The sequence below is a fragment of the Miniopterus natalensis genome, chromosome 12 (assembly GCF_054644295.1).
Source record: "Miniopterus natalensis isolate mMinNat1 chromosome 12, mMinNat1.hap1, whole genome shotgun sequence".
NCBI lineage: Eukaryota > Metazoa > Chordata > Mammalia > Chiroptera > Miniopteridae > Miniopterus > Miniopterus natalensis.
In genome coordinates this window covers 24,388,744-24,416,067 of record NC_142092.1, presented here as the reverse complement: position 1 = coordinate 24,416,067, position 27,324 = coordinate 24,388,744, and the positions used below count along the sequence as shown (strand labels likewise).

The following is a 27,324-nucleotide window of genomic DNA, read 5'->3' as shown; positions in this document are numbered from 1 at the left end:
GGCCCCCTGTAATCCAGTATGACCTCACCTAAACTTAACTATTATATCTGCAAAGACCTACTTGCAAATAAGATAATGGTCTGAGGTTCTTGCTGGACATGAATTTGGGGGGCAAGTTATTCAGGGTAATACTCCTGGGGATACTCCCACATATTGACTCAAACTTTAACTTGGATGCTTAACTTGTCTCCCTAGAATCTACCACAGTATCCTTCATAAAAATCTTTGCTAGCTAAAAGTTACGAAGGAGGATAGCTCGGCTTTCAGCGGCCTACCTGACACACCTTCATGACAGAAAGCCATTGAGTGATGACTAAGAAACTAGATGTGTCCCTGGATGCTAACATGAAGTTTGTTACATCAAGTACCTCGGTTTACAATGATTGGTTAGTAAGGAGAATATCTCCCGAATCCCTGCTTGTGTAGTTTTGTCCATTTCATTTTATATAACCAAGAATCACAGAATTCTTATATTTTACAACTAGATACAAGTTTTGAGACAAAATAACCTATTTTACAGATGAGACGAATCAGAAGAAATGTACATGTTCATCAGCTAATTAGGGGCAGAATCAATAGAATGAAGGTTCCCCATCCTTGCTCAGTGTTCAAATCAAACATTTCATGCTTATTAGTATAAATAATTTTCATTATGACTTTTCCATCTGAACACACTTCAGCTCTGACTACCCTATAGAACAACTTATAACACTACTGCATTAACAGCATCTCTGAAAAACACGTACAGGCAGGCACTTGTCTTTCTACAATGTTGTATACCTTCCTCTGCTCCATGAGGAATCCGTCTTTAACATCAGTAACAATTCTGGATGTAAAGAACATCGAGCTTTTCATAATAGTACTGTCCGAAGTTCCTCTAATTGTAACTATGGACACCACATGTTCAGTTAGACACCATAAAACACAATTTTAAATTATAAACCTTGAACAATATAATAAAGCTCTTCCCCAAACCAAAAAAAAAAGTGCCTACTTCTTTATTCGTGCACCATGAAACTTCTTTATTCACTCCAGTTCTGCGTTTAATCAAAAGTGCTGCAATAAAATATCTGTACACTACTTCTGTTACAAATATAGATAATATTTAAAGTGACTTTATATATTCAAATGTAGGAGTTTCACGCTCTAAAATGGGAATGAACACATGATAATTCCTCACCAGTTGTCTCAATAAACAGCTCCATCTGTTTCCCTGAGTCTTAAACTATTGTATTATAAGATGTTAATATAAAGCAATGGGATGAAGTTATGTTAATCCCCTTAATTTTTCTATCAATTTTCTAATGGCATACACCCAAAATAATTACTAACACATTGCTTTTTTCTCTGTCATTAGGATTAATACTAACTGAAAACCAACTGCACAGCGTGCTAACACGTTTTTAGTGTTGCATCAGTTAAAACCAGCGCTAAAGATCCTGAGAGCCTTCTATGTGCCTCCACAGTTAGCACAGCTGCTTTCGAGAGAAACGACAGTCAATGCAGGGTGGCATCATTTTACTTGCAGAATCACGGAAATATTTTATAATAGGTCAAAAATGAAAATGAACATGGAGATGTGCACTAAGTGTTTACTTTACATATGTAGGGACATCGCTTTAGATATCTGCTCTGTACTCCATCTTAGAAACTCATTTTTGGAGGGGAAAAAATGCATATATTAAAGGTGGGAGACGCAATTTTTTATAATATTAAAATTTTTAAATACTATTTTTAAAGATTTTCAATAGAAAAACTGCATTTTTAAAAAGTTAGTAATAAGCAGAGGGATGGATGGACAAAATGAGGCGTTTTACAAAACTTGACATTTTCTTCTTTATTTAATATTTTCATTTTCACCGTCACTCACTGAAGCCATTTCTTAGGTTAGCTTTAGAATTTGTTTTTTTTCTTCCTCTATTAATCAGTTTAGCACATAATCATTTTTGCCCACGTCATTATAAAATACCAGGCATTTTCATGAAGAAAGAATGATTTCACTATGCAAAGAGACTACCTTTGAGTTTACGCAAGGAGGAAGGAAAAAGTGATACTAGCGTCTAAGAAAATTATTTCCAAGTGAGAGTAACAAACTTAAATGGTATTTTTCCCTACAGTTTTGAAGAGCACGAAGAACACAGCACAGGAAAAGCCCCCCACAGGACCAGTTCGGTTCCCTCTACAGTGAGCAACGGGAGCGACGGGGGGCGCTGGCTCAGCTCTGACAGCTGCTTCAGGACAGGACCATCAGAGTGACAGTGCCTTTTGTCCGCTTCAGGATGGCCACGGCTTCTTCGTGGGTCACCCCTTCCAGACTCTGCCCGTTGACAGCAATGATCTGATCGCCCCTTTTCAGGCGCCCATCTTCGGAGGCTGCTCCCTGCAATGACAGAGCGGGCTTGCTTCAGAATCCTCACCAAATGCCGCCTCACAGCCCACAGCGGGAGGTCTGCACAAGAACGTGCGTGGCTCTGCATGTCGCACACTGCTCCCCACGCTCCATGGGTGCGCCGTGGCCATTAGGCAATGATGCACACACACAAAGGAGGTCTTTCTCCTAAATGGTTTGAGCAATGAAATTCCTATTTGAGAGAGAATTTAGCAGTCGGTAGATTAGCTGAATGGGTTTTTTGGCTCTTCGGCATAGCAGGTGGGAACCCAAATTAATAAAGAATATTTGGGAATTTGCCTAGTAGAAATGATTTCATAGAATTGAGGATTTTTTTTTTTATCCTACAGAAAGAAAACAAAGGATTCGGTGGGAACAAAAGCAGTTTTACAGGATGAGGGCATGAGGGCCGTGAAACCCAAAGGTCAGCGGGAGCATAAAGCCCATGTGTATGTTAACAAGGGCAGGACAGGGCACAAATTCTGCTAAATGTACACGGATTCTTTCTGTAGCTTTAGAAAGGCAGCTCATGCTTGTTGGATCCTTACTTCCCAAGGGGAGAGGGAGTGTTCATACTCTCCGTGGGCCCTAATGATTAAGATTAAACACAGACACTGCTGTTTAAAAAAGAACCCCGTCTTAAGGCATGCTTATGGTAGGCAATTGTGCAATTAAATATGAGATTAAAATACGGAAAAGTTAATGAGGAATCCATAATGATGGAATTCTTAAAATACATTCTAACTAGCATGCCTTAAATAAATTGTTCCCAGGCTGAGGAGAATGACTGCATGACTCTTCTATTCATTGGCAAAAGCTGTTTGTATTTTTGGACCTACCAGTGGCTTTTAAAAAATTCATAAATTAAGCCTGTAGCTTGATTGCTGCACTTTAAATTGCTTAAAAATAATATTTTTTCAAAATAACAGAATGAAACCTCCATTGGTGGGCACTTTATAGAATCACAGCACTAATCTCAAGCCCCTGTGTATTGAATCTTTTCACAGGTTTGATAACAGCATTGCTCCTTTGCATTGTAAAACTTTGAGATTCTGGATTTTCTCCTGTAGGAAATTTTGTCTGACTTTGTAGCTCCTCAAAAAAATGCCTTAACAACATAGTAATAATAATTATATGGGTTTAAGTTATTATAATAATCTACCAGTGTTGCAATAACTTCATTCTTATTCTAAACCTTTTTAACATATACCAGGTTTCTATATTGTTACAACTATATACTATTGGTTTTCCTTTTTTTAAAAAAAATTAAATCTATTGATTGTAAATGCTGGTTTATTACAGGTGACAGAGCTTCTGGATACTCTTCAAAATGTTTTAGTTATTATTTTTCTATTTTATTCAATGACATTAAACTACAAAATAAATGCCCCATTAGTTAATCTGCATATCAATTTTATGCACTTTTCTGTTCCTGTTTTATATTTCACAACAAAAAAATGCAAAGATAAAGAAATGCCAGCACTTTACAGCATACATATTTAAAACGTCCTACTTTCAAAAGACAATCTTATGCCACTTGTTTTCAAAAGAAAAAAGTCACGTGTTACTGTCTAAAGTTCATTAATATTTTTATGTATATTGTCAAAAATTCCAAATTTCAATTTCAGCCTATATTCCTTAAAACATAACTAAACCTCAAATTGGATAAAAATATTTAATGACCTGTTCCTATAGGGAGTTCCAAAAGAAAATGATCCACTGTTAACCATTTGGCGTTACCTCAGGCCATAAACTAATAAGCCAGCTGCTGACCACTATTAATGAACATTTAGGGGGAGAGGGTGGTTAAAATTTGCAATCTTACCTTTGCAAACACTGTTTTAACGTAAATAGGTAAGTCTCCGTGAGGGCTGCCGTAGCCTCCTACTATACTGAAGCCCAAGCCATCTGGTCCTCGGTCCAGTGTAATTGACTTACATTGAGGAGGTCTATAGTAAGAAGAAAAAGTTTTATATATTTTAGTATATATATAAAATATATATATATATAATTGTGCACCTGCAAGTTAAGGATTATCCAGCACTAGTACCGTTCGCTGTTACTGGCGGTGAGTATTTCATGGGTGTTTTTGGCTTAAATTGTTAGTCAGTGTATGCGGGGCTCAGTATTTTAAATTTACATAATCCAATGAAATTCCCTAATTCTATCCAATTTAATGCCCTAATTCTATTACTCATTTACGGTTCTCTTCAACTAACCTATTCACAGCACGTGCTCATTGCATGAAAAGCTCATTCTCCTTCCAGTTTATTTAAAGTGAGAGGGCTGAAGCGCAGAGGACCATCACGGAGTAAGTCATAAACATCAGTATTCCCAAGCTCCGGGAGAAAAATCAATTGCCAATCATGTAAAAGCTGCATCAAGTTATTTAAAAATTCTAATATGCTCCTCTCTTCTCCTCTATGTTCTAATGCTTTTGAGCTCAAGTGTTGGATAACTGTGAATTTTTTTAATCAAAAAGATGATTAAATGAGTAGGCAATGTTGGAAATTTTAAAAGGATAGATCTGACATGTTCCATGTCACATGAGGTAGTGACATCAAGACTAAAAATGTACTCCCAAAAAACTCACAGCTGACACTGTGGGATGGGTAGTGACATGTCTGTCTATCTTTGATAAAATTAATCCACGCCATAATTATTTAATCATTTAGAAATACATGATTATCATATTTCATCCCTCATCTCCTACTAGTTTACTTGTGAGTGGAAGGGACATACAAACCATAATGTCTGAGCTCACCCCAGATCATCCTGAAATATACTGCCTGACGTCAACCCAGGGAAAGGAAGACCGGCATTGGTGGGCTCCTGCTGGTGACCTGTGACCACACTCACATCACCTCCAGCAACCACCTGTGCAGAGGAGAAACAGAAAGAGAAAAACACAGGTTCATGTGGGCAGGGATGAGTAGTAACCTTTCTTCAAAAAGAGCATTTGGACTAAACCATGTATTTTATTGTCTATTCAATCATTTCTGTTAACATAACATACAGCCAGAGAGAAAGAAATTTCACAAGGTCCAGAGGCCTCTTCAACTGACAGTAAAAATATTCTACTTCAATTCTATCAAGTTCTCTGATGGTTTCAAACATGATCTCACATGAAATTAATTTTTAAAAATCATTAAAATACAAGTCACTCACTCACACCACCTAAAATTCTAGCAATTGATCATTTACTGCTAAGACCTTGTGTTTTTTCCCCTTAAAGTGTGAAACAATAAATGCATCAGGATAAATGTGACAGAATGTGTTTCTTACATACTCTCTTGGAGCTCTCAACGTAATCATCTATGTTCAAGGGAAACAGTAAAAGAAATAATAGCAGGAGATTTCAGGATTTTTACTGGTTTAACATGAACACTCGTGTGTCCTCAAGCTACCCATATTCTGAGTAGTGCTTGGGAGAAAAATCTTACCTGTATTTCGATGGAGCCAGAGGCATTTTTCAGTAAGTTAACTGCTTGGCTGTGAGTCATCCCCTCAGTGGATGTGCCACCAATAGTGACAATCCTGTCCCCAACCTGCAAGGGAGAGAAAGAAACAGCCGTCTACGAACACAACCGTGGAGAGAGGGATGCTGAGACCTGAACAATTTCCTTCCCTACCCTGCAAATCACATACATACTGCTACCAGCAATGGAAACCTACCCAAGGAAACCGCTAATTCCAAGCAGCAGCAACCATAAAAGAAGTTATACGCAATGACTGAGTTCTACAGTCTTTGGGGGGAGGGGGAAGTCACTCTTCTCTTTGTTTCTCTTGGGTAAGACATTGTTTCCCATTAAAAGAATAAGCTGTCTGATGGTGTTTGGAAGCCAGAATCTCTCTGGGAATCATTATTATATACATTATATGTGACTCTAAGTCAGGGGTTGGCAACCTGTGGCCCAAAGGCCAAGTATGGCCCACTGCTTATTCTGGTGAACAAAGTTTGCTATGCTCAGTTGGTTGTAACAGAGACCCACACGACCCACAAGGCCTACAGAGTCACTGGTCCATCACAGAAGTTTTCTGACCCCTGTGCTATGTGTAACAATCAATTTTTAAGTGTCAGTCATATATTTAGATTTCAAAGGAGACTGGACATTCCCCAATTTAGAGACTATTTAAACTAAGAAGTGGCTAAGTTTCAAGGACCATTTTGATATGAGGCCACACAGATTTTACTTTATGGGCTTTAATAGAATATTCCTAGGATTTCACAACTGAACAGTGAGCACAGAATCCATTGTAGTGCTCTACATTTGGATAAGATAATCCCTAAACTTTGGAGCAAGTTTTGTATAGTTTTATGATTTATGGCATATTTACAAGAGGTTTACAGTTGTGAGTTTGGGAAACACAGAGATTATTCTTATATTATTTATGGACTGTATTATTTATTTGTATTACAACTGTAAACCTACTTTTGCCCATGCTTATATACTGAGCTTTTGCAAAACTGATAACCCAATGCAACATAAACTGATAATTTTCGACTTCATAAAGTTAAATCAGCATTTAAACCAATGAAATGTGTAATGAATAAATGTTCACCTCATACAGGTGTTCTGAAACACTGTTTTAACTTCTACAGTTTCAAACAAGTAAAAAAAATTAAGAAACAATAGCAAATCTTCCCATTTCATCTGCCTGCAAATCTGCAAACAGCAGCAAATTCTCCTCTCTCTCAATTTTCTGCATCTTTTACTCAAAGCAAGCTCTGCTACGGTTGGATTAGCTGACTTAAAAGCAGATACAGACATTTAAAACTGCCTGACACAGGTGGCCAGATTCAAATAGTTTATCAAAACTTCTGCCAAACTCGCTAGGGCTACCAGGGCCATTATTGAAACTTACTCTGAGTTTCTGGGTCTGAGCTGCCACCCCATTCGGGTGCATCATTGCAATAAATATCGGAACGTCACCAAGTGGGCTGCCCACTCCTCCAGCAATGCTGATGCCCAGTGAATCAGTAGGCCCCTGAATGGAAAGGAGAGCACGTTTCCATCAATGCGATATTTTTAACTGACTTTTGGTTTCTCTGGCACAATATTCTATAGTTGACTCTGATCCTCTAGGTGTGAGGGTGGAAAATGAAGCTCAAAAAAAATTTGCACTACTTTATTTGACACAGGTCCTTAGTGCAATTTAGGAAAATAAGCACCTGCAAAAGGAATCATGCACCTTAAGTGAAAACCATGTTGTGGGACTGACAAATAGCAGGAAAACTGATGAAGTGAAAAGGGCAGAGTTTCTGAAATCAGAGAGACCTGTGTCCAAACCCACGAACCCCCACTTCCAGACACTGGGCCCTGGAACAAATCCACTTTTCTCAATGAATCACCAGGTCTTCACTGACAGAGTGGAGATACAGTGCCTCTCACCAAGGTCTACGTGAGCATCAAAAGAGAGGGTGACGGCACAGTGTGTTTACATGAGTCTTCAGCACAGAGAAAAGGCTCCATAAATCGCAGCTGGTTTTATTTTCTCTCTGTGCATGGCTATCAGGGGATTCTTTTTAAGGAAAATAGAAGGTATCTGCTGAAGGCAAAGGCTTACTCATCAGTGTGAGGTCGGGCACATTTTGCGCGGGGCTGAGCTGAGGCCGTTTTTGCCGATACAGAAGACGCCAACAATGATTTTTCAAATAAGGTGCTATAATCAGAAAGTTCAGGAAAGACTGCACTGAGTAGTTTCTGCTGTGTATCAGACATAACGTTTCAGAGAGTACAATAGAAAAGGCGGCTTCTAGGAAAACAGCCCTGCGTATGCCTCTGAGGTCAGCAGGGTTTGCACTATGTCCTTCCCCCAAGTCCCCGAGTTACCTTTTTTATTTCAACTGTTCTTAATCCCTGTATTTCAGATGCCACTATGAAGGTGAAAGAGACAAAATATGGTTATTAAGGCATTTTTATGTTCATTTAAATTTCAGTCACCGTCTGGGGCTGGATGGGGCTAAGTGACATTCCCCTATTTCTCTGAAAGGGTTCTCCAAGTTGCTAGCACACATGACTAAGTCTGTCTCACACAAGAACTCGTTATTTCTCCAGTTGGAAAAATGCATACACAGTCCCCTTTCTCCCTTCTCATTTTAAGCACTGCTTATATAACTGTACAATCCCCTTTAAGTGAGACAAGGACAGACTGTGTTTTGGATGGAAAGACACATGTGCACAGCTGAGAGGAATAAAGTCATGGGTGCATTAAAAAGAATTCACGGACATAAGTGCCTAAATTTCTAGAATATTAGTCATATTGCAAACAGAGAATGCCATATGGTTAGTTTCTTCAATTTGAACAACTTTCAACCGATGCTCCAAGCCAAAAATCCCCTCTGCATCATGATTTCATGTAATTAAAACACAGGAGGATCATATTAATTTTCTCACTCAAAATTTTTGCAACCCTCATGGGAAAAAAAAGGCTTCACTTCATGGCATCTTCTGATTTATTGGTGTTCCACTAAACAGGGAACGGAAATAAAAATAAAATATACCAATAGGTTTAGTAAGAAAAAAAATACAGAATCGACTCGTATGTTTGGTATGTCCTGTAGGGTAAACATCAAACGGGAAAAGCTGCCGTGGGCACAGCTTCGCACTGTTCAGAATTTCTGCCAACATCCGTCTTTCTACCTGTATGAGTATATGGAATGATTTGGGGGAAAGAGAGCTCAGAGGTAAATTAAAACTGGGATGAAAATCTGTCAGTGGCCAGAATTCAAACCAGTCAACCATGCTTAAGTACCAACCCAAACTTACAGGCATTCTTCTTCAAGCTACTTTCCAGTGACTCAGAGGTACTGGACCCAGACAGCGGGAAAGTGAATGAAGACAGGCTGCATTCACTCATCTATGAATATAAAACAATTATTTTAGAAAGTTTGGGAAGTAATGATAGCCTCTAAATACCACTTATTTCAGAATTCGGTTCTTTTAAAAATGCACCTAGAGAGAAATACCTGGTAAGTAATGCTGGCATCTGATACTTTCATGGGCATTTAAACAGTTTCTACTGATTTTTTTTTTTCTTTGTAAGGAAGAATTTGCAGAGTGACCTAAATAAATTACAGCTAAAAGGATGGATGAAACTGATTCCAAACTACCTAAAGTTTTAGTGAATTTTCATAATCTCATTCAAGCTAATCCTCTCTAAATTTAAAATGATGCTACATATAGGTGGGAACTTAAAAACAGAACTGGGAGCTGTTAATAGGAAGCTGATGGTCCTCAGTAAGGGGTGAGTAGGGGGGTTTTAAGGACAGGCTGATGAAAATGGGCTTCTATCATCAGAAGACAAGACTGAGGAGAGGGGCTTGTCAAGATACTTCAACTGTGTAACACTCTTTATATGTGTGAGGAGCATCTGCAGTTCACCTACACGGGATTCTTTTCAGCTGAATACTGATGGATGTTCATTATAAAATACTTCAAAAATATATTATCTCAGCAGGCTTTCATACATTCATTGGTTAACTTTTGATATTATGGAAAAAAGAATCACGTCAGAAAAGAAATTACATTCCTTAGAATATTTACAAACTACTCAAGAGCTACACCTTCCTTACCTGTCCACTTTCAGCTCTGCTCTTCCCTATCTCAAACTCTGCGCCCCACTCTGCCTACTGCCAGAGAGCCAGGCCTGTGTCCACGACCCTGGACAGACCCACAGTCGAGACCACCTTTGAGTTCCTTTTGGTCTGTGGCCTGCGTTACCCTGATGGATCCCATAGCTACCTACCTGGCTGCTCTGAGAGGGCCTCCTCTCCGAATGGAATGGTCCAGCTTTGATTCTTCCGACTTCCAAGGTCACTGTACCTAGGGAACACTGGGGGAGCAGTTGTTTTATGAAAATGTTTAAATAAAACGCTAGTCATCTTTAGGATCACGTTTATTTCTTCAGGACTGAGTTTTTAAAAGGGATATTCCTTTTGGAACTTTTATAGGCAAGGATGCCTCCAATGCTTTGTAGAAAGAGGCTTTTTAAAAAACAAAATTAGTCAAAATAGTAACAACAAGCAGCAACAGCAATACCAAGTGTCTGTCTTATGACCTCATAATTTACATGGAGACTCTTTCCAACAGGTAACAAGAAATTGAGACTTGGGCAGTTATCTCAGGAAACACACTGATTTAGAGAGGCTAAATGAACTAAATAACTCAGGTTCTAAAAACAAAAGAGAAACACTAAAGCAACCTGTTTTGCTCTTAATAGCAGAGGTAATCAGATAAACAGCTAAACTCTGTTGTTATACTGTACCTGAATGAACAATACTTAAATGAGCCATATTACTACAAACACAAAACAGGGATTGAAGACAATTTTCCTGTGCCTCTTTTGAGGGAGAGACATGACATTACAGGCTGCAAGAAATGCTCTCCAGTCTCCTGAGAAAGCAGCCCAAGGAGGTGTCTGAGGTGCTAGGCTCCTGCAGTTGGAAACGCTGCTCTAAATCAGACTATGTGACTTACTAGCTGTGTGACCTTAACAGATGTCTAGCTTGGTAAGTCATTACTCTGCATTTTTAAAATGGAAACCATTACAGGTTGTGATAAAATAATCCATGTATAACGTTCATTCCAGTGTCTAGTGTAAGGAGAACCTTCCATAAGTACTGGGCACTGGTATTAGCATGCTGCTTATGAAAGGGGCTATAAGAAACGTTTCACTCCTAAACATACTAATCATGAATCAAGTTTTGAAGGTCAAAACCTGACCTGCAACATCTGTAAGTTTTTTTTGGTTTTTGTTGGGGGGGGCAGGGAACTTGTCAAACCTTTCTTGAACCTATTTATATTTCCAGCTTACATAACTGCAGAGGTTAACAAATTCTGTACATTAATTATTCAATGTATAAAGTTATAACTCTTTCATCTACTTATAGCATATCTCTTTTAAATTTCAAGGGTATCTGTTATAAAAAAATTTTAAGTCAATATTTCTGTTATAAAATCAATTCACTGTCAATAGAAAATTTTGAAAATAAAATAAGGAAAACCAAAGATGCCATAGTTCCAATAATCACCTCATAATTATTGTTAAAAGACCTACTATAAGATTTTATTTTACATAGATGTTCTTACACTGTAAATACAATTTTTGTCTCACATTCTCTGCTATGATTTTTCCTGTTAATTGATATCATTATCCTGAACGTGATCTTAAACAGAATCACCTGCCGTGCACCTTTGCTATATTTACCAAAGTCTGTATAGCTATGTCAACTGTTTTGCTTCCAAATGTTCTATTATTACAAATACTACTACAATAAACCTCAGGTGCACGAAGTTTTTGTGTATTGAGGATTATTTATCATGAAAATATGGCTTCTTACTTCTATCTTATTTGAGAGAATGTTTTAAATAAAGAGGAGTCAGTACTTGTTGCACTGAGCTAGCTCAATGTTAAATTCCCCTTCTTCTATATTATGGCACATGATTATTTCTGGCATTTGATTTTTACCTTTAGCAAAGCGGCAACGGCTTCCTGGGTGGCATTACGGACATCCTCTCCATTCACCATTAATATCTGGTCTCCCTGCATCAGTCTCCCATCGGCATCTGCAATTCCTCCTTTGACAATGTCTGACACAAATACTCCAGTGTCATTTCTGCAAACATAATTTTGATTTTCAACATTACTTTATCTTAACTGTAATGCAATACATATTTAATAATAGATGACATTTTTTAAGTGAACATTTTACTCTATTTTTATCAGTTTTTTACTCTATTTTTACAAGTTTTATTGGTTTCAAAGCAACACTGGGGCAATATTATAATTAATGCTACCAAATGGCAAAAAAGAGATGTAAGAGTCAGGCCTTGTGTGCTAAATCTATTGTTCTTTCTACACCATAATGAAGCCTTATATGGATATTGACCTGTGCCTATAAAATTATGTGGCTATTATCATCAACATCATTAACATTCTTAAAAATAAATAACAAATATGTACCTCAAACTAAAACCATTTTTTGCCCCAAATTTAAGTACCCCTGCTATGCTGTCTTTTATTTTAAATCAGATCTCACTTCCAATCAAGAGAGATTTATACAAAATGAACAAATATTAACCTTATTCCAATCTCATTCAAAACTATAACTAAACCAGCAACTTCTTATTCAGATACAAAGGTAACTGAATTAGAAACATTTACTGAAAGTTGAATTACATCACTTGCTCTTGCCAAGGTTGTGACTTCAAGCCATTTCACCACCTGAAAGCCTTTAGAATAAAGGTATTGGAACTTACTATACTGTATTTGTTAATATTTCTTATATATAAATATTTAAATAAATTTGGAACTGAATTGATGTATATTCACCAATCTACCACCGTAGTCTCTAACGTTTGTTCCCTTTCAATGGCATGCTCTTGTTCATGCTGATCCTTCGCCCTGGAATATTCCCCAACCCCTTTCATAACCAACTAGCATTTATCACTTGTAGCTTCAGCTCAGGCACCTCTTTTTAAGAAGCTTTCCTAATCTACTTTCCTTAAATAGGGTCATTTGGTTTATTTTTCTTTTGCTTCCATGGATCCCCACAATGCATTTCTGTCACTCATCAACAGAGACCTTCACTGCAAGAATATGTTTAATTCTCACCTACCAAACTATGAGTTTCCTGAGGTCAGGGACCATGTTTTACTTAACTCTGTTCCCCAGAACTAATATATTTCCTGGCACACAGCAGGTGCTCAAAAGTAACGAATGGCTTTTTGGTTGGTACTTTCAAAAGTCCCCAACATACTGACTGCAAAGGTTGGAAACGGATGTCTTTGAAGTTCCACGCCGAGAGGGCTGCCAACAGCGGCTTCCAGAACACGCGCTGCTGATAAAGGCTCTCCTACTGCTAGTGCTCTTTAAACGACCGCAAATCCAATCATTTCCAGGAGGTCACTGGGTGGGCCCCGCTCGGTCTTACCTTTTACCAACAATACTCAATCCCAGGCCTTTCCCGGGCTTCTTCTGCAGCTCGACGGTGAGGGTGTCATACACGTCCTCCTCTTTGTACGGGGCCTCGTCTCTGTAGAGCGTCAGGCGCACTCTCTGCGGCGTCTGTCTCAGGACATTGATGGCTTCATCGTGTGTGGCCTTCCTCAAGTCAATCCCATTCACCTGGGCGGGAATGGGACACAGCCTGAGAACCAGGTGCCTTAAGGAAAGTGAAGGGAGGGGGGAAGGGGAGGGGAGGAAAGGGAGTTGGGGGAAGTGAGGGGGGGGAAGTGAGGGAGGAAAAGAGAAAGACACACAAAGACCACCCTCCCCAGAGTCGCCTTTTCTTTGTTAACTGCAGAGGTCAGTACACAGCAGCTGTACCTCTAGAATCTGATCTCCAGCCCAGAGTCTTCCGTCTTTACACGCTGCTCCCTCCTCATAAACTTCATGGATAATAATGGCACCCTAAGGACCCAGACAAGACACACCCATGTTTTATCCCATTTCCCTAGGAACGGTGAGCAGAAATGGAGTCAAAACACACTGCATTTTTATAGGCAGAGATAAGGGTTGTACACGCACTGCGTCCATATGTGAGTCGCATATCAAAATTCAAAGAAAAGTATAACATCATTTTTGCTAAAAAGGCTCAATGAAGCTTATAGTTCTTTCTAATGATAGGGAGGTTTGAAGAAAAAAATTATAAAATATATAAATCACACATACATATATAATAGATATACATCATCTTTCCTATCCACATACGAAATGATTAGATTTCAAAAGCATTTTTGACATTTAGAAAATTTTGCCTACAAACTGGCCATATACTCCTCTCAATATGGATCTAACCCAATCATATCCAGTCAGTAAAAAGGAAATTAAAATACAGCAAGGACTGGTGAACTGATAGAAATATTTTGAACCTAAAGGTCACAGTCACAACAGAATCTTACTGAGTCAGAATTGGCTTACTCAAAATAAAAACCTCAGACCCGCCGAGTTAAATATTTTCCACACAAACTAAAATAACAAGGAATGATACATTTTTTGAAGCTTTTATATGTCATTTCATAAAACCGATAGAAAGCTCCCTGATAATGCTCTCTCGGGGCTGGCTGAAGGCCGCCTGTGTCTGAAGCATCTCTGGGCGCGTCCTCACCAGCAGCGTGTCCGACCCTCCGACAATGCTCAGGCCCAGCCCCGTGCGCCCTTTGGAAATCTCAATTGTGGTTTCGCAGCCTGGGATAATGGGGCAGGTGGCAGGATCAGAAGCAAAGATTGCTGGTGTTGACGACCTGCTTGTACCTAAAAACAAGTTAAAATGAAACGAAATACAAACTGGTTAGAAGGCATGTGCAGTAAACTCACCACACTGGGCGTCTCTGGGAGATGGGGCGGGAAATGGGCCCAAGGCAGGACAAAGGGACTTCAAATTCACCTTAATCTTTTAGCGGTATCTCAAACTACCAAACAAATACAATTAAATCTTCATTATTAATTCAGAGTGGGCACAAAATTACCTGTTAAGTTATTTTCTGAATTATTCTGTGTGTTCTAAGTTGCTAGAGATAATATGTATAAAGGACGGAGAACAGAGAGCGGAACTGAAACTCTAGTTTTGCTCCAATATTCTACATTTCACTGGAGCCAAACAAACTTCCTATGAAATCATATCTGCACAGCTCAGAACTGAGATGTGTGGCAGGATCTAAAACAGTCAGGGAAGACCACAAAGCACAAAAAACATGAACACTTTTGGTCACAGAGCCTGCCTTTCGGGGCTTCTACATCTTTGTTTCTTCTCTTCTTATCCGAGAGCCTCTCTTATGTAATCAATCTGAGCCTTATATAGCTGGACTTAATGTCTGAGTTTATAAAATGTCAAGTGAGACTCGCTCACAGTATCTTTCCTGGGTCTTGATGTTTTATAAACTCATATATTACACACTGGTACATACATGCTCAGGATTGGATAGACAAGGAGAGATAGTGGAAAACCAAGGTGAATGGAAGTTCACACCTCACTTCATTCTAGCCTTTGTAGCCTATGTTTTATGACACAGCGATTTGGGCAAGCTGGGACATTTGGCAAAGCAGCTTTAGACAAGATGCTTTTTAGGAAATCAGAGACAGGCTATTTTCTAGCTCCTGAACTGGTAAGAGCAGGTGTAAGATATTTTCTTTTCTGCTATATTTTCATTTAACGTTCCATAATTTTATAGACAATGCTATTTAGCGATCAAGATAAAATAAAAAAATGAGATTTCCATTAAAATTTTTAACAACTCATTGAACTACCTGGTCTTTCTAAATAATCACTTTCATCCCATATTTATCACTTTAAGACTTTTTGTACAACTATATTACAAATGTTTTAAACTGCTGTTTCCTTAAAAATCTGTCAACAGAACTGAATGCTGCAATTTAGGAGCCAAAAGAGATCTTCCCCCTCCGAATTGCAGAAAAAGTCAATGTGCTTAAGTACTTTTGTTTTAATGCTGCAAAGTTTGAAATTTATTGATTTATTAAACGCTAGCATAATTTTTCTTAAAAAGATAACTGGAAGGAATAGCTTGTCTCAATATACTAGACTGGCATTTTAATGATAGAAAAGTGTTGTCCCATGGTCCACATACCACCATTTCATTTGACAGGATCCACTATTACATCCAAACGACAGAACTCAAATGGACTTGAACACCTGTGGCAGGGACTAGCATTTTTAAGGGTTTCTTGCTGTGCCAGGTGCCATTTATTCCACTGGTGAATTTCACAGTGTGTCCATTCAGAACACTGAAGCTTAGAGAAGTTAAATTACTTGCTCGGTATAAAAAAGAAATGTACAAAATGGCGTTTTTAATTCATTAGATACCTGGAATTAAGGTGCCCTTAACAAAAGATCCTTGAGAGCAGAGAGTACCTCTCCTTTGTTTTAGAGATGAAGAAGCTGGGGCTCAGGGGGGTGGATAGGTTTCCTGAGGCCCTGGCCGAAGGCTGGTTAATGTAGAGCACACACATCGCCCGCCTAATGGTCAGCACCCCTTCTTCCCTTTATACCATCCTTTCGCCAAAGGATGCCCTGACTATGGCCTTCCAAACACTGAGCTCGAGGCAGGCAGCGGGCTCCCAAGAGGAGACGCGCGGCTGGGTCTGAGTGTGCCAGACGTGCGGGACTCACTGGAACAGCCCTTACTTCGGACAGGCTCCGGTTCCGGGGAGCCAGGTAGTGGGACCATCGGAGGCTGGGAACTGTTCTTTCTTTCTCCATTGGTTGTACCAGCTGCTGAAGCAAAAGCCTGGGAATCTCGATTCGCGGCACGAATGGTAAGTTTCACTGTCGTCTTTGTTGTTTTCAAAAGGCTAATAAACTGGCAGGGGGTTGGTGTGGAGGGGAAACAAAATTCAAAGGCAAATTAGTAGATTGACACAAATAAGTCATTATTCTAGTTGGAATCTAAGACTATATCTATGATTGAGAGAAAAGTCAGAGGCAAATTCTTTCCTTGTCAAGGCCTGAGGGGTCAAGAAAGAATTTTTACATTTTCTTTAACTGCCTAATACTGATCCAGGCCACAGTTAACTTCTACTGTACATCCAGTTCTGACTCTACTCTTATATAAGTACAGGGCTTTCAACTCTTTATAATTCCAATTAGTTTCATCCGTTTCTTTGGATCACTACAACCTTAGAACGCAGGTGGGGTATTTTACCCACTCCCTGATTCTACAGACAATCTGAAGCAGCTTTCACAGACACTTCTAACAAAACGGAAGCACTTATGTTGCAATCGGGATTAGGAACACTATGCAGCAGAAGAGTCAAGCCAACTGGAAAGTTAGAACATATGGAGAGGAGTTAAAGGATCACGCTATACAATTATTAAAACTGAATAGAAAAATGATTTAGGCTTCTTGTAGAAATGGAAACATTTGCACACCAACTCTCCAGAGAACCACAGTGTTGTTCCTGGCACTTCTACGTGAAAGGCCTCAGGTGAGATTCCTAAGGGTCACGAACACTTCTGAAGGGGAAGAAACTCAGGTACAAATAACTGTTAACCCCAACAGAAGTTACACATGCTGTAAACTAACTTATTTGGCTTTATCTCACTTAATGGCTGAGTCCTACAATCTGTTATAAAACAATATACATAGTGGCTGGTTATGGGAGCAAACATTCATGAAAAATATTCCTTTGGTCTTAACACTACATTGACCTTTGTTTAGAAGTTTAAACTTTTGCTAAGGGAAAATGGAAATGATATTTATCAAAAATGTCCACTAAATACTGAATTTACCAGGCAACAGAAAATAGCTTAGCATTGCCACGACTGGAAAATAGAAAATAAAAATTGAAGAACTTCCAAATAATATCTTCTCTTCTTTAAGGGTATTTGTCTAATATAGCCACATAGCTGTAATTCTCTATGACCAGCCACAGAGACAAACACAAAGACACACACACACACACGTGCTTGCACATACACATACTGTGGCCACACCCAAAGATGGGTTCACAGCACCATTTTCTTTCTTTTTTTTTTTTTCAGAAAAAGTACCTTTTCAACAGGATAGCCAACAACAACTTCATCATCGATGGCCAAGATCTGATCTCCAACTTTGAGCCGTCCATCCTAAATGGAAACATGGGAGGTTTGAGGGATTCTGCAGAAGTAACTTTCTCCTCCAGCGCTTTCTGACGCGGGAAGGGGACGCCTCACCTTGGCTGCGACCCCGTGCTCTGTGAGACTCTTTATGATGACTCCACTCAGTGTATCTTCCTCACTGATCGCAATGCCCAAGCCCCCTTGATCCTAGAGAAATAAAAACAAGACCACTCAGAAAACCTGAAACATTGTATTTATCCAAGTGGAAAGGTATATGAGCATAATTTCTGAATGTCATCATCTACCCAGAGGCTAAAATAGACATTTAAACTGTTCTAACATCCGCTATTAGAAATCTCTTCTTTCCTTAAGCAGACTTTCAATTTTTTTTTTAATGGAAATAAATTATCCCCCATCAAATGTTCATAATACAGGGTGGGGTAAAAGGAGGTTCACAGTTGTGAGTATGCAAACCACAGAGCTTATTCTTGTACTATTACTTATTAATTATTGTATTATTTTCCGTATGAACAACTGTAAACCTACTTTTGCCCCATCCTGTATTTTCTCTCCTCCCACATGTCCACTATCTCTAGTATTTTTAGCATATATATCCAGCAACATAGCTCTAGTAACTTTAGCTAGCAAAATATCCTGAAAACAAAAAAATGCATTCAATAATCTAATGAACATACAATGTTTGAGAATTTACTTTTATGTAACTGGATGACAGGGGGATTCAAAACCAATCAAAGTATCCCCCTGCTTCTTCTTTCTGGCCTAAGCTTACAAATAACAACCAAAACTGGCAACTTCACCCTCTCTGTGCCTCTCTTTCTTTAGCAGATGGGCCCCAATGACTGCTGTATGCTCTGCCCTTTTTGGGGCCCACCCAGTACCCAGGGCTATTTCTCCAGGGACTTGTGTTTTGATCCGGCGCAGAATAAAAATGCTCTCGGCACCAGGGCCTGCCCTGAACACCTGGCAAGGCTAGACAGCCACACCTACTTTGTATTTTCCACATTTGCGTTTATCATAACCAAATGTTCAATAATACTGGCTTTTACCTTTCTTTAATATTTATGTTCATAAAATTAAAATCGGGTTTAACATTTTCATTCTGATTTGAGTTGGGACCCTCTTCGACTACAGTCTCCATCCAGGGAGATGTAAAGCAAAATCGAGGAAAGGGAGTGTCGTCATGTTTCCTCTGAAATGTATAGAAAAGCCAGAGCTCACCGCCAGCCCTTCAGGATCATGGCTGCAACACCCAGACAAGGCTTCCCCAACACTTTAAAAATTACCAGCATCATGGCGTTTCTGAGGGAAACTGTCAATGCCTGACAGCCTTTATCTCTCTACCACCAATCAGTCATGTGTAGGACACAAAACTGCACTTTTAGGGTAAACAGAGCTCGGTTCTAATTTACTTCCTGCCTAGCTGCAGAAATTTGGATATGACACTTCACATCTCTAAACCTCAATGCTCTTATCTAAAAACAAAACAAAAAAAGGAGCAATAGTACTCGCCCAACAACAAGGTGGGGAAAGTGTAATAAGAAAGGGTTTGAAAGCTTGATGCATTATACAAGTATCGTTATTACACATACATTCCTTCAGCTTATAGCTCTATAGGATATAATCAAATTTACTTCAGATAAATTCTTTAGATGTGCCAGTATTTTGAAACCCAAACCCTGATCTAGTAGTCACAGTATCAGGCTTAATGAATAGGAGGGTCAGTGTGCTACCAAATAACAAAATCCCAATGCCAATGCTAAAGGTAAATAATTTAAGTTACCCTCTATTTGGGATTTTCCACACTAACAGTCTTTCCTATTATTACAAAGAAACATTTGTTTGAATAAGTAATACCCTATATCTACAATGACTGTATGTACTAAATTCTGAGATGTGTTCTATTATTGTCTATTCACTTAACTGTCGTCAGGAAAGTACTTTGCTAGTCAAGTGGGCATTTGCTGGGTGTTTACCTAATACCCATTCTCATCTCACTCCTTTGTACAAACTCTCCTGCACTCTCTCTGCCTGTGTTTTCAGTGGTGGTGTTCAAATATGTGCACAAACCCCTTGATATTTTCCCGTCAAGAAGGGATTCTTGACTGTGGGCTGGACTGGTGATCTGATTGTAATAAATAGAATAAAGCAGAAGTGATGGTGAGCAATTTCACAACTAGGTCAAAACGGGCACCTGAGCTTCCTCCTCTCTCTTTCTCTTGGATCCCTTGCTCTGAGGCAAGCCGGCTGCCAGCTGTGAGGACACTCAAGCAGCCCCACAGAGAAGAAATAGGCCTCTTGCCAACAGCCATGTGAGTAAACCATCTTGGTTGGATGTGGATCCTCCAGCCCCACTCAAGCCTTCAGATGAGCTGCAGCCCTAGCTGGCAGTTTGTTGGCAAGTGTACCAAGTGAGTCTGAAACAGACCACCCAGGGAAACTGCTCCCATATTCTTTACCCACAGAAACTGTGAGAATAATAAATGTCTATTGTTTTAATTGCTAATTTTTGAGGTAATTTGTTATGTAGCAATAGAAAAGTAGCTCCAAGGATGGAGTTGGAACGACTTAAGTCAATGGCACAATTCTATTCCGTGGCCATAGTCCTCGGCTCAGGAGTAGGTATATGATCTGAACTGGTTCAATTAGGATGAACCTCAGGACTTTTGCTCAGAATTTTGGGATAGTCTCTCTTTCCCCCGACTCCCAACTACATGTGAAAGAAGTAGTTCATGACCCCAACTATGGTTCGCTGCCACTCTAAAGCTATGAGGACAACCAGTCTTGGGGTCAATCTGACACCGTGGACAGCTGTGCAGGGGGAGGAAAGAACTGGCTCTGATGACACTGCTGAGCCACAAGATCAACCATCCTGAGCCCACAAATCCCTTTTTTAAGACTGATCGCGTCAGGTTTTTTTTGTTGTTATTTCCAATAGGTAGAGTCCTAACAGGAACAATTAGCTACACATCTGCAGGTATCCCACTTAGAATACTATGAAAACATATACACATCTACAGACAATTTACTGATACCAAAAAAGCAGGGTGACAGGTAAGTACGGGTCAGGGTGTGAGTGTGCAATGCCTTTTCTAACTGCTCAGCCTTCCACCTCACCTCTGCCACAGTAGAGTCCCTAACAGAAAGGACCTACAGAACACTGTTTCGAGCTAGTTATTAAAATGCCACCATACAGGGAATGTGGAACAAATTAAGGAAATATATTTATGGAAGAACAGTTGCATAATTAAAGAGCTAAAAAAGAGTAAACAGGAACTAAATGTAGAACTAAACAAACTGCTCTTATTATAAGAACTATTTTGAAGTTGGAAAATAAAATTCAGAAGAAGGAAAACTGTTAATTATATTTGAAGACTTTCACAATATAAAACTGAGTGGATATGAAAGATATCTCTGGCCATCATGTACGGCTGTTATCTGCTTTGATATATATGTACTTTCCTACAGCAAAATGTGCTAAAAATAAAACTTTAATAAAAAATATTTGTCTGTTGAACTGAATTAGCTTTTCAGTCAGCCACTGAGTGTTCACTTATGAACACTTCTATACATTATAAACTTTTTGTTTATACTTCTATTTTCCCACTTAAAAAAGAATTAAAAAGAAAACAGATAAATGACCTGTCAAGAGAGTTTTTAAGGAGTCAAAACAGAACTCAAAATGACCTGTTACATTAGTTCCAGTTTTGAGACAGTATAAAAATGATTCTCTCCTGCCTGACTCTCCTGATCTTGACATCTTTCCCCTTGTGCACATAATATATGTAAGCAGTCATTCATTCTTCCCTCCCTGATGCTCAGTATGAACTATGGTCATTGGTACACAATACTACATAAGATAATGGGAGAGAAAATAGAAGAGTTACTTCTCTCAACATGCAACTTAGATGTTTAGAAAATATACTCACATGAAAGTTTAGCATAAGAAATATGCTCTTGGGCCATGCATGGTAAATGACAAATAAATGAAGACATTAATAGTAAGCATTATATAGACCAGAATATTGAAGAAATATTTCAAAATAAACAGAGGTGAGATTATGCTAGGTCTTGAGTTACAAAGGATTTAGATAAGCTTAAGGAGAGAAAAAAAGCAGAAGGATGTCTGATATAAACAAAGCAAGGAGAAAGATGAATTCTTAAAATAATCTCCATGGGCTCTTGTTCAAGTCAGTCTGAATGAAGTAGAGGATTTTTATAAGGGACATATTAGGGATTTGGGAAAGGTAACGCAAGCCTGAAGTCAGAAAGAGGAAGGAAGGTATTAGCTCTCTTAAGTGGCAATAGAAGAGGGATTCTTGAAGGGTACCGACTTCTTGGTAGAAAATGAAAAGACTTTCATGACTTATGTTCCTTTCCCACTCTCTACAACACAAACTGCCCATTGAAAAGGACTTCTCTTAAATGTATATGCAGAGTTCTCTATTGTAAAAAATAAACCAATGAAGTCACAGTCTTTTTTTCTCTTAAATGCTTATCAAGGTGTGACCATGTGCCAGGCATTATGCCAACCACATTATAAACTAATTTAATCTTTACAATTACCTACATCAAAGATCATATTATCATCTCCAATTCACAGGTGGGGAAACTGAGGCAAATGAAAGTCACACAATGTGTCAAGTATATATATAATATACCTGAGGAAGCAGGGATTCAACCCTGAGGGACTGGCTCAGCCCTCCAGCATCCTGCTGCACTGCCTCCGGGCTGGGGAGTGGCAGCATTTAAGTTTCCTCCTCCCCCCTCCCCCCTCCCCCCTCCCCCCTCGGTACTCTGTCGCTCTTCCCACCTATGCTCTCATTCACCCACTGTCCACCTGCAGTCCAGCAGGAGCCTGCAGCACCTGAGTGCACTGGCAGGTTTCTAGTCAGCAAACCACTTCTTTAAAGTGGTCATTGGAACCTAAGGTTCAGATCTTCTCAAAAGCAGATACCTCACTGACGTCTATCAGTGAAACTTCCATCACTGGAGCTTTCAGTTTTACGAAGGAAAAACCTGTGACTTCTGTTTCTTTATTCTTTAATTTCCCCCATGGCAGATCCCTGGTCCACAGATCAAAGGAGAGGCAATGAAATCTCATACCTTGGGTCCCTGCTAAAACATCAATTAGCATAGTGGTTCTCGCACCTCAGCGTTCACTGAAATCACAGAGGCGGCTTATTGAATCACAGAATGTGGGCCACCCCCAGAGTTCCTCATTCAGTAGGTCTGAGTGGCGCCAAGCATCTGCATTTCTCACAAGATCCCACATAATGATGCTGCTGCTGGTCTGGAGACCACGCTTTTGAGAACCAGTGCATTGGAACAATGGTGTGAAGGTCCTCATGTCATCTCATTCCAAATCAAAGCAGATTTACCTTGGGAAGCTCCAGATGCTGCACGTTTTTAAATGAACTGAGGTCCACAGCTGCACTGGAAGTGGTAACACTTGGTTCGGTCTGACACAGAGAAAGAAATGGCAAAATTGGCAATGGAGCATTACGTATTTTTGTTTGTTTAAATATAAGGGCCACTTAAAAGTATTTCACATATTGCAATTCATTATTACTATTTTAACACTTTATGACATTTATGGACAATATATTCTCTTCAAAATACTAATGAGGGGTGATCACACAGCAGTTATTTCAGAGCACAGAGACAGAATGTGGTTTTCAAGTTGCCTGGATTTGTGCTATGATGAAATCTAGTGGCAGCCCAGCTACCAAACAAGGAAACTCGCTGAAATACAGAACACCAACAGAGGTACCACTCACTGTTCTTGACTGTGTCAGTCATCAAGTGAATTTAGGAGCTAATGAATGTTTCACCTGAAAAGTATTAAAATACTCCATTTTCTTACGGGACATATTTGGTACAACCCACAGGAAAAGAAAATTTTCTCCTTTATAATCATGAAGAGCCACCTGATTCAGTTCACCAGGAGACAATCGTTCGTTCATACACCTACCTTGAGTAGAGATAAAATGTTTATTTAGGGAAGAGTGTTTCTTTTCCTACACCTTCTCTCACTGATAACCATCAAAACTTTTCTCTTTCTATTACCTCTTTCTACTCATCAGAAACAGGTACCCAAAGCTTTTCCAGATAAAAACAGAATTTCCACCAAAAAACTCTCAATTTTTTGTCACCCTCTGGCCTCTGCCTTCTTTTTCCCAACTTCTTACCCATTATTTGCATTCTCAAAAACCACTAATAATCTCCTAATTGCCGTCCGATGGACGTTCTTTTAGCATCTCTTTACTTGACCTCTTTGCAGCACTCAAGGTTGTCGAATATACCCTTCTTGAAATGTGGTCTCCTGAGCTGCTCTGCAGCACGTCCGCCTGGCCCGTCATCATCTCTGAGCACTCGGTGTCATGTCAGCCTTCTTCCCGATTGTTACTACATAACCCTGACCTTGGCTTTCGTCTAAATGTTCTCTGCAGGCAAGAACTTAAGCTTTCATGCCAAATCTGCATCTAAGGGAATTCATCTCTAAATTCGAGAGCAAACGTCCCAGTGTATATAGTATTTCATTCTTAGGCTGCTTCAAATGCATGTCTTCTATTTTCACAAATATGTGTTCCTCTTTTTATTTATTTTCTATTTTGGTAAAAGCCAGCCACCTGGAAGCCTTGTACATCTTATCTGTTTCATTTGCTAGTCTATTCCCTGCCCCGAGAACAGAACCTAATACAAGGCAGGTACCCAATAAATACTTGTTGGATAAATAAATTCTCGACCATTCATTTTTCCTCAGTGAATACATTTAGTTGGGGATGAAGTAATGTCCATTTGGGTCGTAAACATCTGAGGTAATCATTTCCTTCTTTTTTTCATTAGCTTGGGACCTTATCTTTCTCCTGAACTACTCTGATAATTTTTTTACTCCCTTTAACTTCCTTCTCTTCCCTGAAACCTCTGATTTTTCTCTGCACCATTTCCAGAGAAGTCTTTAGAAACACAATTCTCAGTTCTCTGAGTTCCCAACAACATGCCTCCAAGACAAGTCTTCATCATGTTCCCATGATCTGACCCTTCCGCCTCCCGTCTCAGTGATGCTTCCTCACCAGCTCCCCACCCTGCCTCCCACTGTTCGGTGTGCTCTGCAGTTTCAACTGTCTGCACTGCCAGGGTTTCCACGCCGCTCCTCAACCCATGCGCTCTGCTTGCAAGGTTTGTGCCCCCAAGTCTTCTACTTCTCTCCAGAGATAGAACTAACGCCTCCTCTTCAACCTTTACTATTCCCCATGTAAACTCTACTACTAACCCTCATGTAAGTGGTGAGCTTACTTACTCGAGTGCTTCCTGCACTAGGCTATAACCTACATGGGGGCCAAGGCTTTGACTTACTTATCTTTTGATGGCCTTGTGGCATATCAATCACATTTTCCCAGAGAAACAAACACGAGCTACGCACCTCCTTATTTTGAAGATTCTCTGAGGTAGAAGGCAAAGGTTCTACTGTATTTCCAGGACATACGGCCATCTGACTCACTGCGTCTTTATTCCTAAAAGGAAATGCATTGATCTGTCATATCATATTATTTTCAATCTTTAAGAATCAGAAGGATTCCTAGAAAAAATTATGCAACTCCAAAGACCTGGAACTGCAACACTAACACATTTATAAATGTTTTATTTTCATTCAAAAGAACTCAGAATTGAAAGGCTAACGACCACTATTTAGTAAACCAGAAAAAGAAAATGCTCACCTGATGAAGATTATTTTCACTTTAGAAGGGGCACATTTAATGATTGATGAAGCATTCTGATGACTTCTTCCATATAAAATTTGACCATTGATCTATGGGAAATAAATATCATGAGTTGAGCCTGGAATTTTAATTTTACAAATTTTTATCATCCTATCCAGCTAATGAAATACACATGATTTCTTCCTTTAAAATATTATATATATGCATGTATACTTATACACACACACAACCTCCTTCCCAGAACATGAACATGACTTTGATGGTGATTAAAGAAAAGCTCGTGTTAGAAGCCAACATTAAAATAGTGTCGTATGGTCTGATCTCCATGGACTAAGGAGGCAGCCCTTGGACTGCCTGGAGGAGAGCAGACAGTCAGTTTCCTGGCAGGCACTGGGCTTCAGCGTGCTTTGTACACAGCAAGGGCTCTGCGGAAGCATGTGTAACCTGCACCGAGCATCCTGAGGAGTCCCCTGCTGTCATATTTTCTAGTTTGTCTCAGAACTCAAGTCCTGGGCATAGGCCACCGGGAGAAACAATGCTGGTAGATTCGGGATTTGGCAGCACATTGTGTCTATGCAGCACAGTACCTGATGCAAAGTGCCTGTCTTCTAGTCATTTATCCATTACCAACTGAGCCTTTCTAACCAAAAGGAAAATACACAAGGTCCAGGGAAAAGTATTACGGCAATATAAAAACATGTAGTCCCAGCCCACAGGAGGCAAGGGCAAACAAAAACAAGCAAATACAATTTTAAACACTATAAAATATGCTCCAGAAGTTTATTTTGTTTGGCAGGCAGAGTTACTGTTTTCATTATTTAGCTTTAACCTTGACCCCAATGCACCCAACATCCATCACTTGTACCATTAGGGATTCAATTTCCAGTATGTCCAGTGGGTCAGTCTCATTACTGGGGAGTGATGGGGTCATTTGGCTTTTCAAAAATCCTAATAAAAAAGCAGCACACAAAAAAATGTTTTTGAAGTGTACTCTTTATTACTGTCTTAGGGCAAAAATTGTTTCTGGTGCTACACAGTCATGACCTTTAAATGGAAGTTAGTGGGAACATGGGCTCTACTTAGTAGAGATTCACTTTAGTGCCAATTTTGCTGTAATGCGTCTATTTTATTAGTCAAGCGATAGTTTTCTCCATCACCATATGAGGCTCAGGTGAATTTTCTAGAAACTGATGATTCCACTGCACCAATTTTGCAAAAGTAAATTCAGCATTTTCTATAAGAAATTACCTCTAGAAGCTCATCTGCAATCTGCAACCGACCATCTTTCCCAGCTGCTCCATTTGGATCAATCCCCACTATAAAGACACTCATCCGGGATCGGTCTTTGTTCCCAGCAAGACTTAGACCCAAACCACTCCGGCCTTTCTCCAGTTCAATCATATGCAGCTCGCCTGTCAGAGTTCCATAACGCTCTCTGATATTTTCTACACACAACGACAAGAGCATAGGTATTGAGAGTTAATTCAGTCAAATGCTTTACTATAGAGGGCTACTTAGAAGAATCTCAAAAGGGCATTATTTGTACCAAAATAATGCCTGGCAGTTAAGAAAAGCTAAATAGACAGGCCACCTAGGTATCCTGGAATACCCAAACTTTGAGGCATTTCTTTGCA

At 39.4% G+C, this 27,324-nt stretch overlaps 1 protein-coding gene across 8 annotated transcripts in view; it reads right to left on the bottom strand.

Moving 5' to 3' along the window:
- Positions 1-1,822: 1,822 nt before the first annotated feature.
- Positions 1,823-27,324, bottom strand: part of MPDZ (multiple PDZ domain crumbs cell polarity complex component) — a 140,324-nt gene continuing 114,822 nt past the window's right edge. For all 8 annotated transcript variants that reach the window (XM_087822664.1, XM_087822659.1, XM_087822666.1 and 5 more), the window contains 19 exons: positions 26,939-27,135; positions 25,688-25,779; positions 25,393-25,483; positions 23,348-23,428; positions 18,063-18,155; positions 17,901-17,975; positions 16,536-16,710; positions 14,502-14,647; positions 13,721-13,804; positions 13,326-13,519; positions 11,861-12,008; positions 10,139-10,225; positions 9,160-9,250; positions 8,224-8,267; positions 7,256-7,378; positions 5,833-5,937; positions 5,154-5,266; positions 4,215-4,338; positions 1,823-2,380 (listed from right to left, as the gene is read on the bottom strand). In XM_087822664.1, the coding sequence (XP_087678790.1) occupies positions 2,234-2,380; positions 4,215-4,338; positions 5,154-5,266; positions 5,833-5,937; positions 7,256-7,378; positions 8,224-8,267; positions 9,160-9,250; positions 10,139-10,225; positions 11,861-12,008; positions 13,326-13,519; positions 13,721-13,804; positions 14,502-14,647; positions 16,536-16,710; positions 17,901-17,975; positions 18,063-18,155; positions 23,348-23,428; positions 25,393-25,483; positions 25,688-25,779; positions 26,939-27,135 (2,210 nt within the window). In that variant the 3' untranslated portion in view covers positions 1,823-2,233. The remainder of the gene's footprint in view (positions 2,381-4,214; positions 4,339-5,153; positions 5,267-5,832; positions 5,938-7,255; positions 7,379-8,223; positions 8,268-9,159; positions 9,251-10,138; positions 10,226-11,860; positions 12,009-13,325; positions 13,520-13,720; positions 13,805-14,501; positions 14,648-16,535; positions 16,711-17,900; positions 17,976-18,062; positions 18,156-23,347; positions 23,429-25,392; positions 25,484-25,687; positions 25,780-26,938; positions 27,136-27,324) is intronic.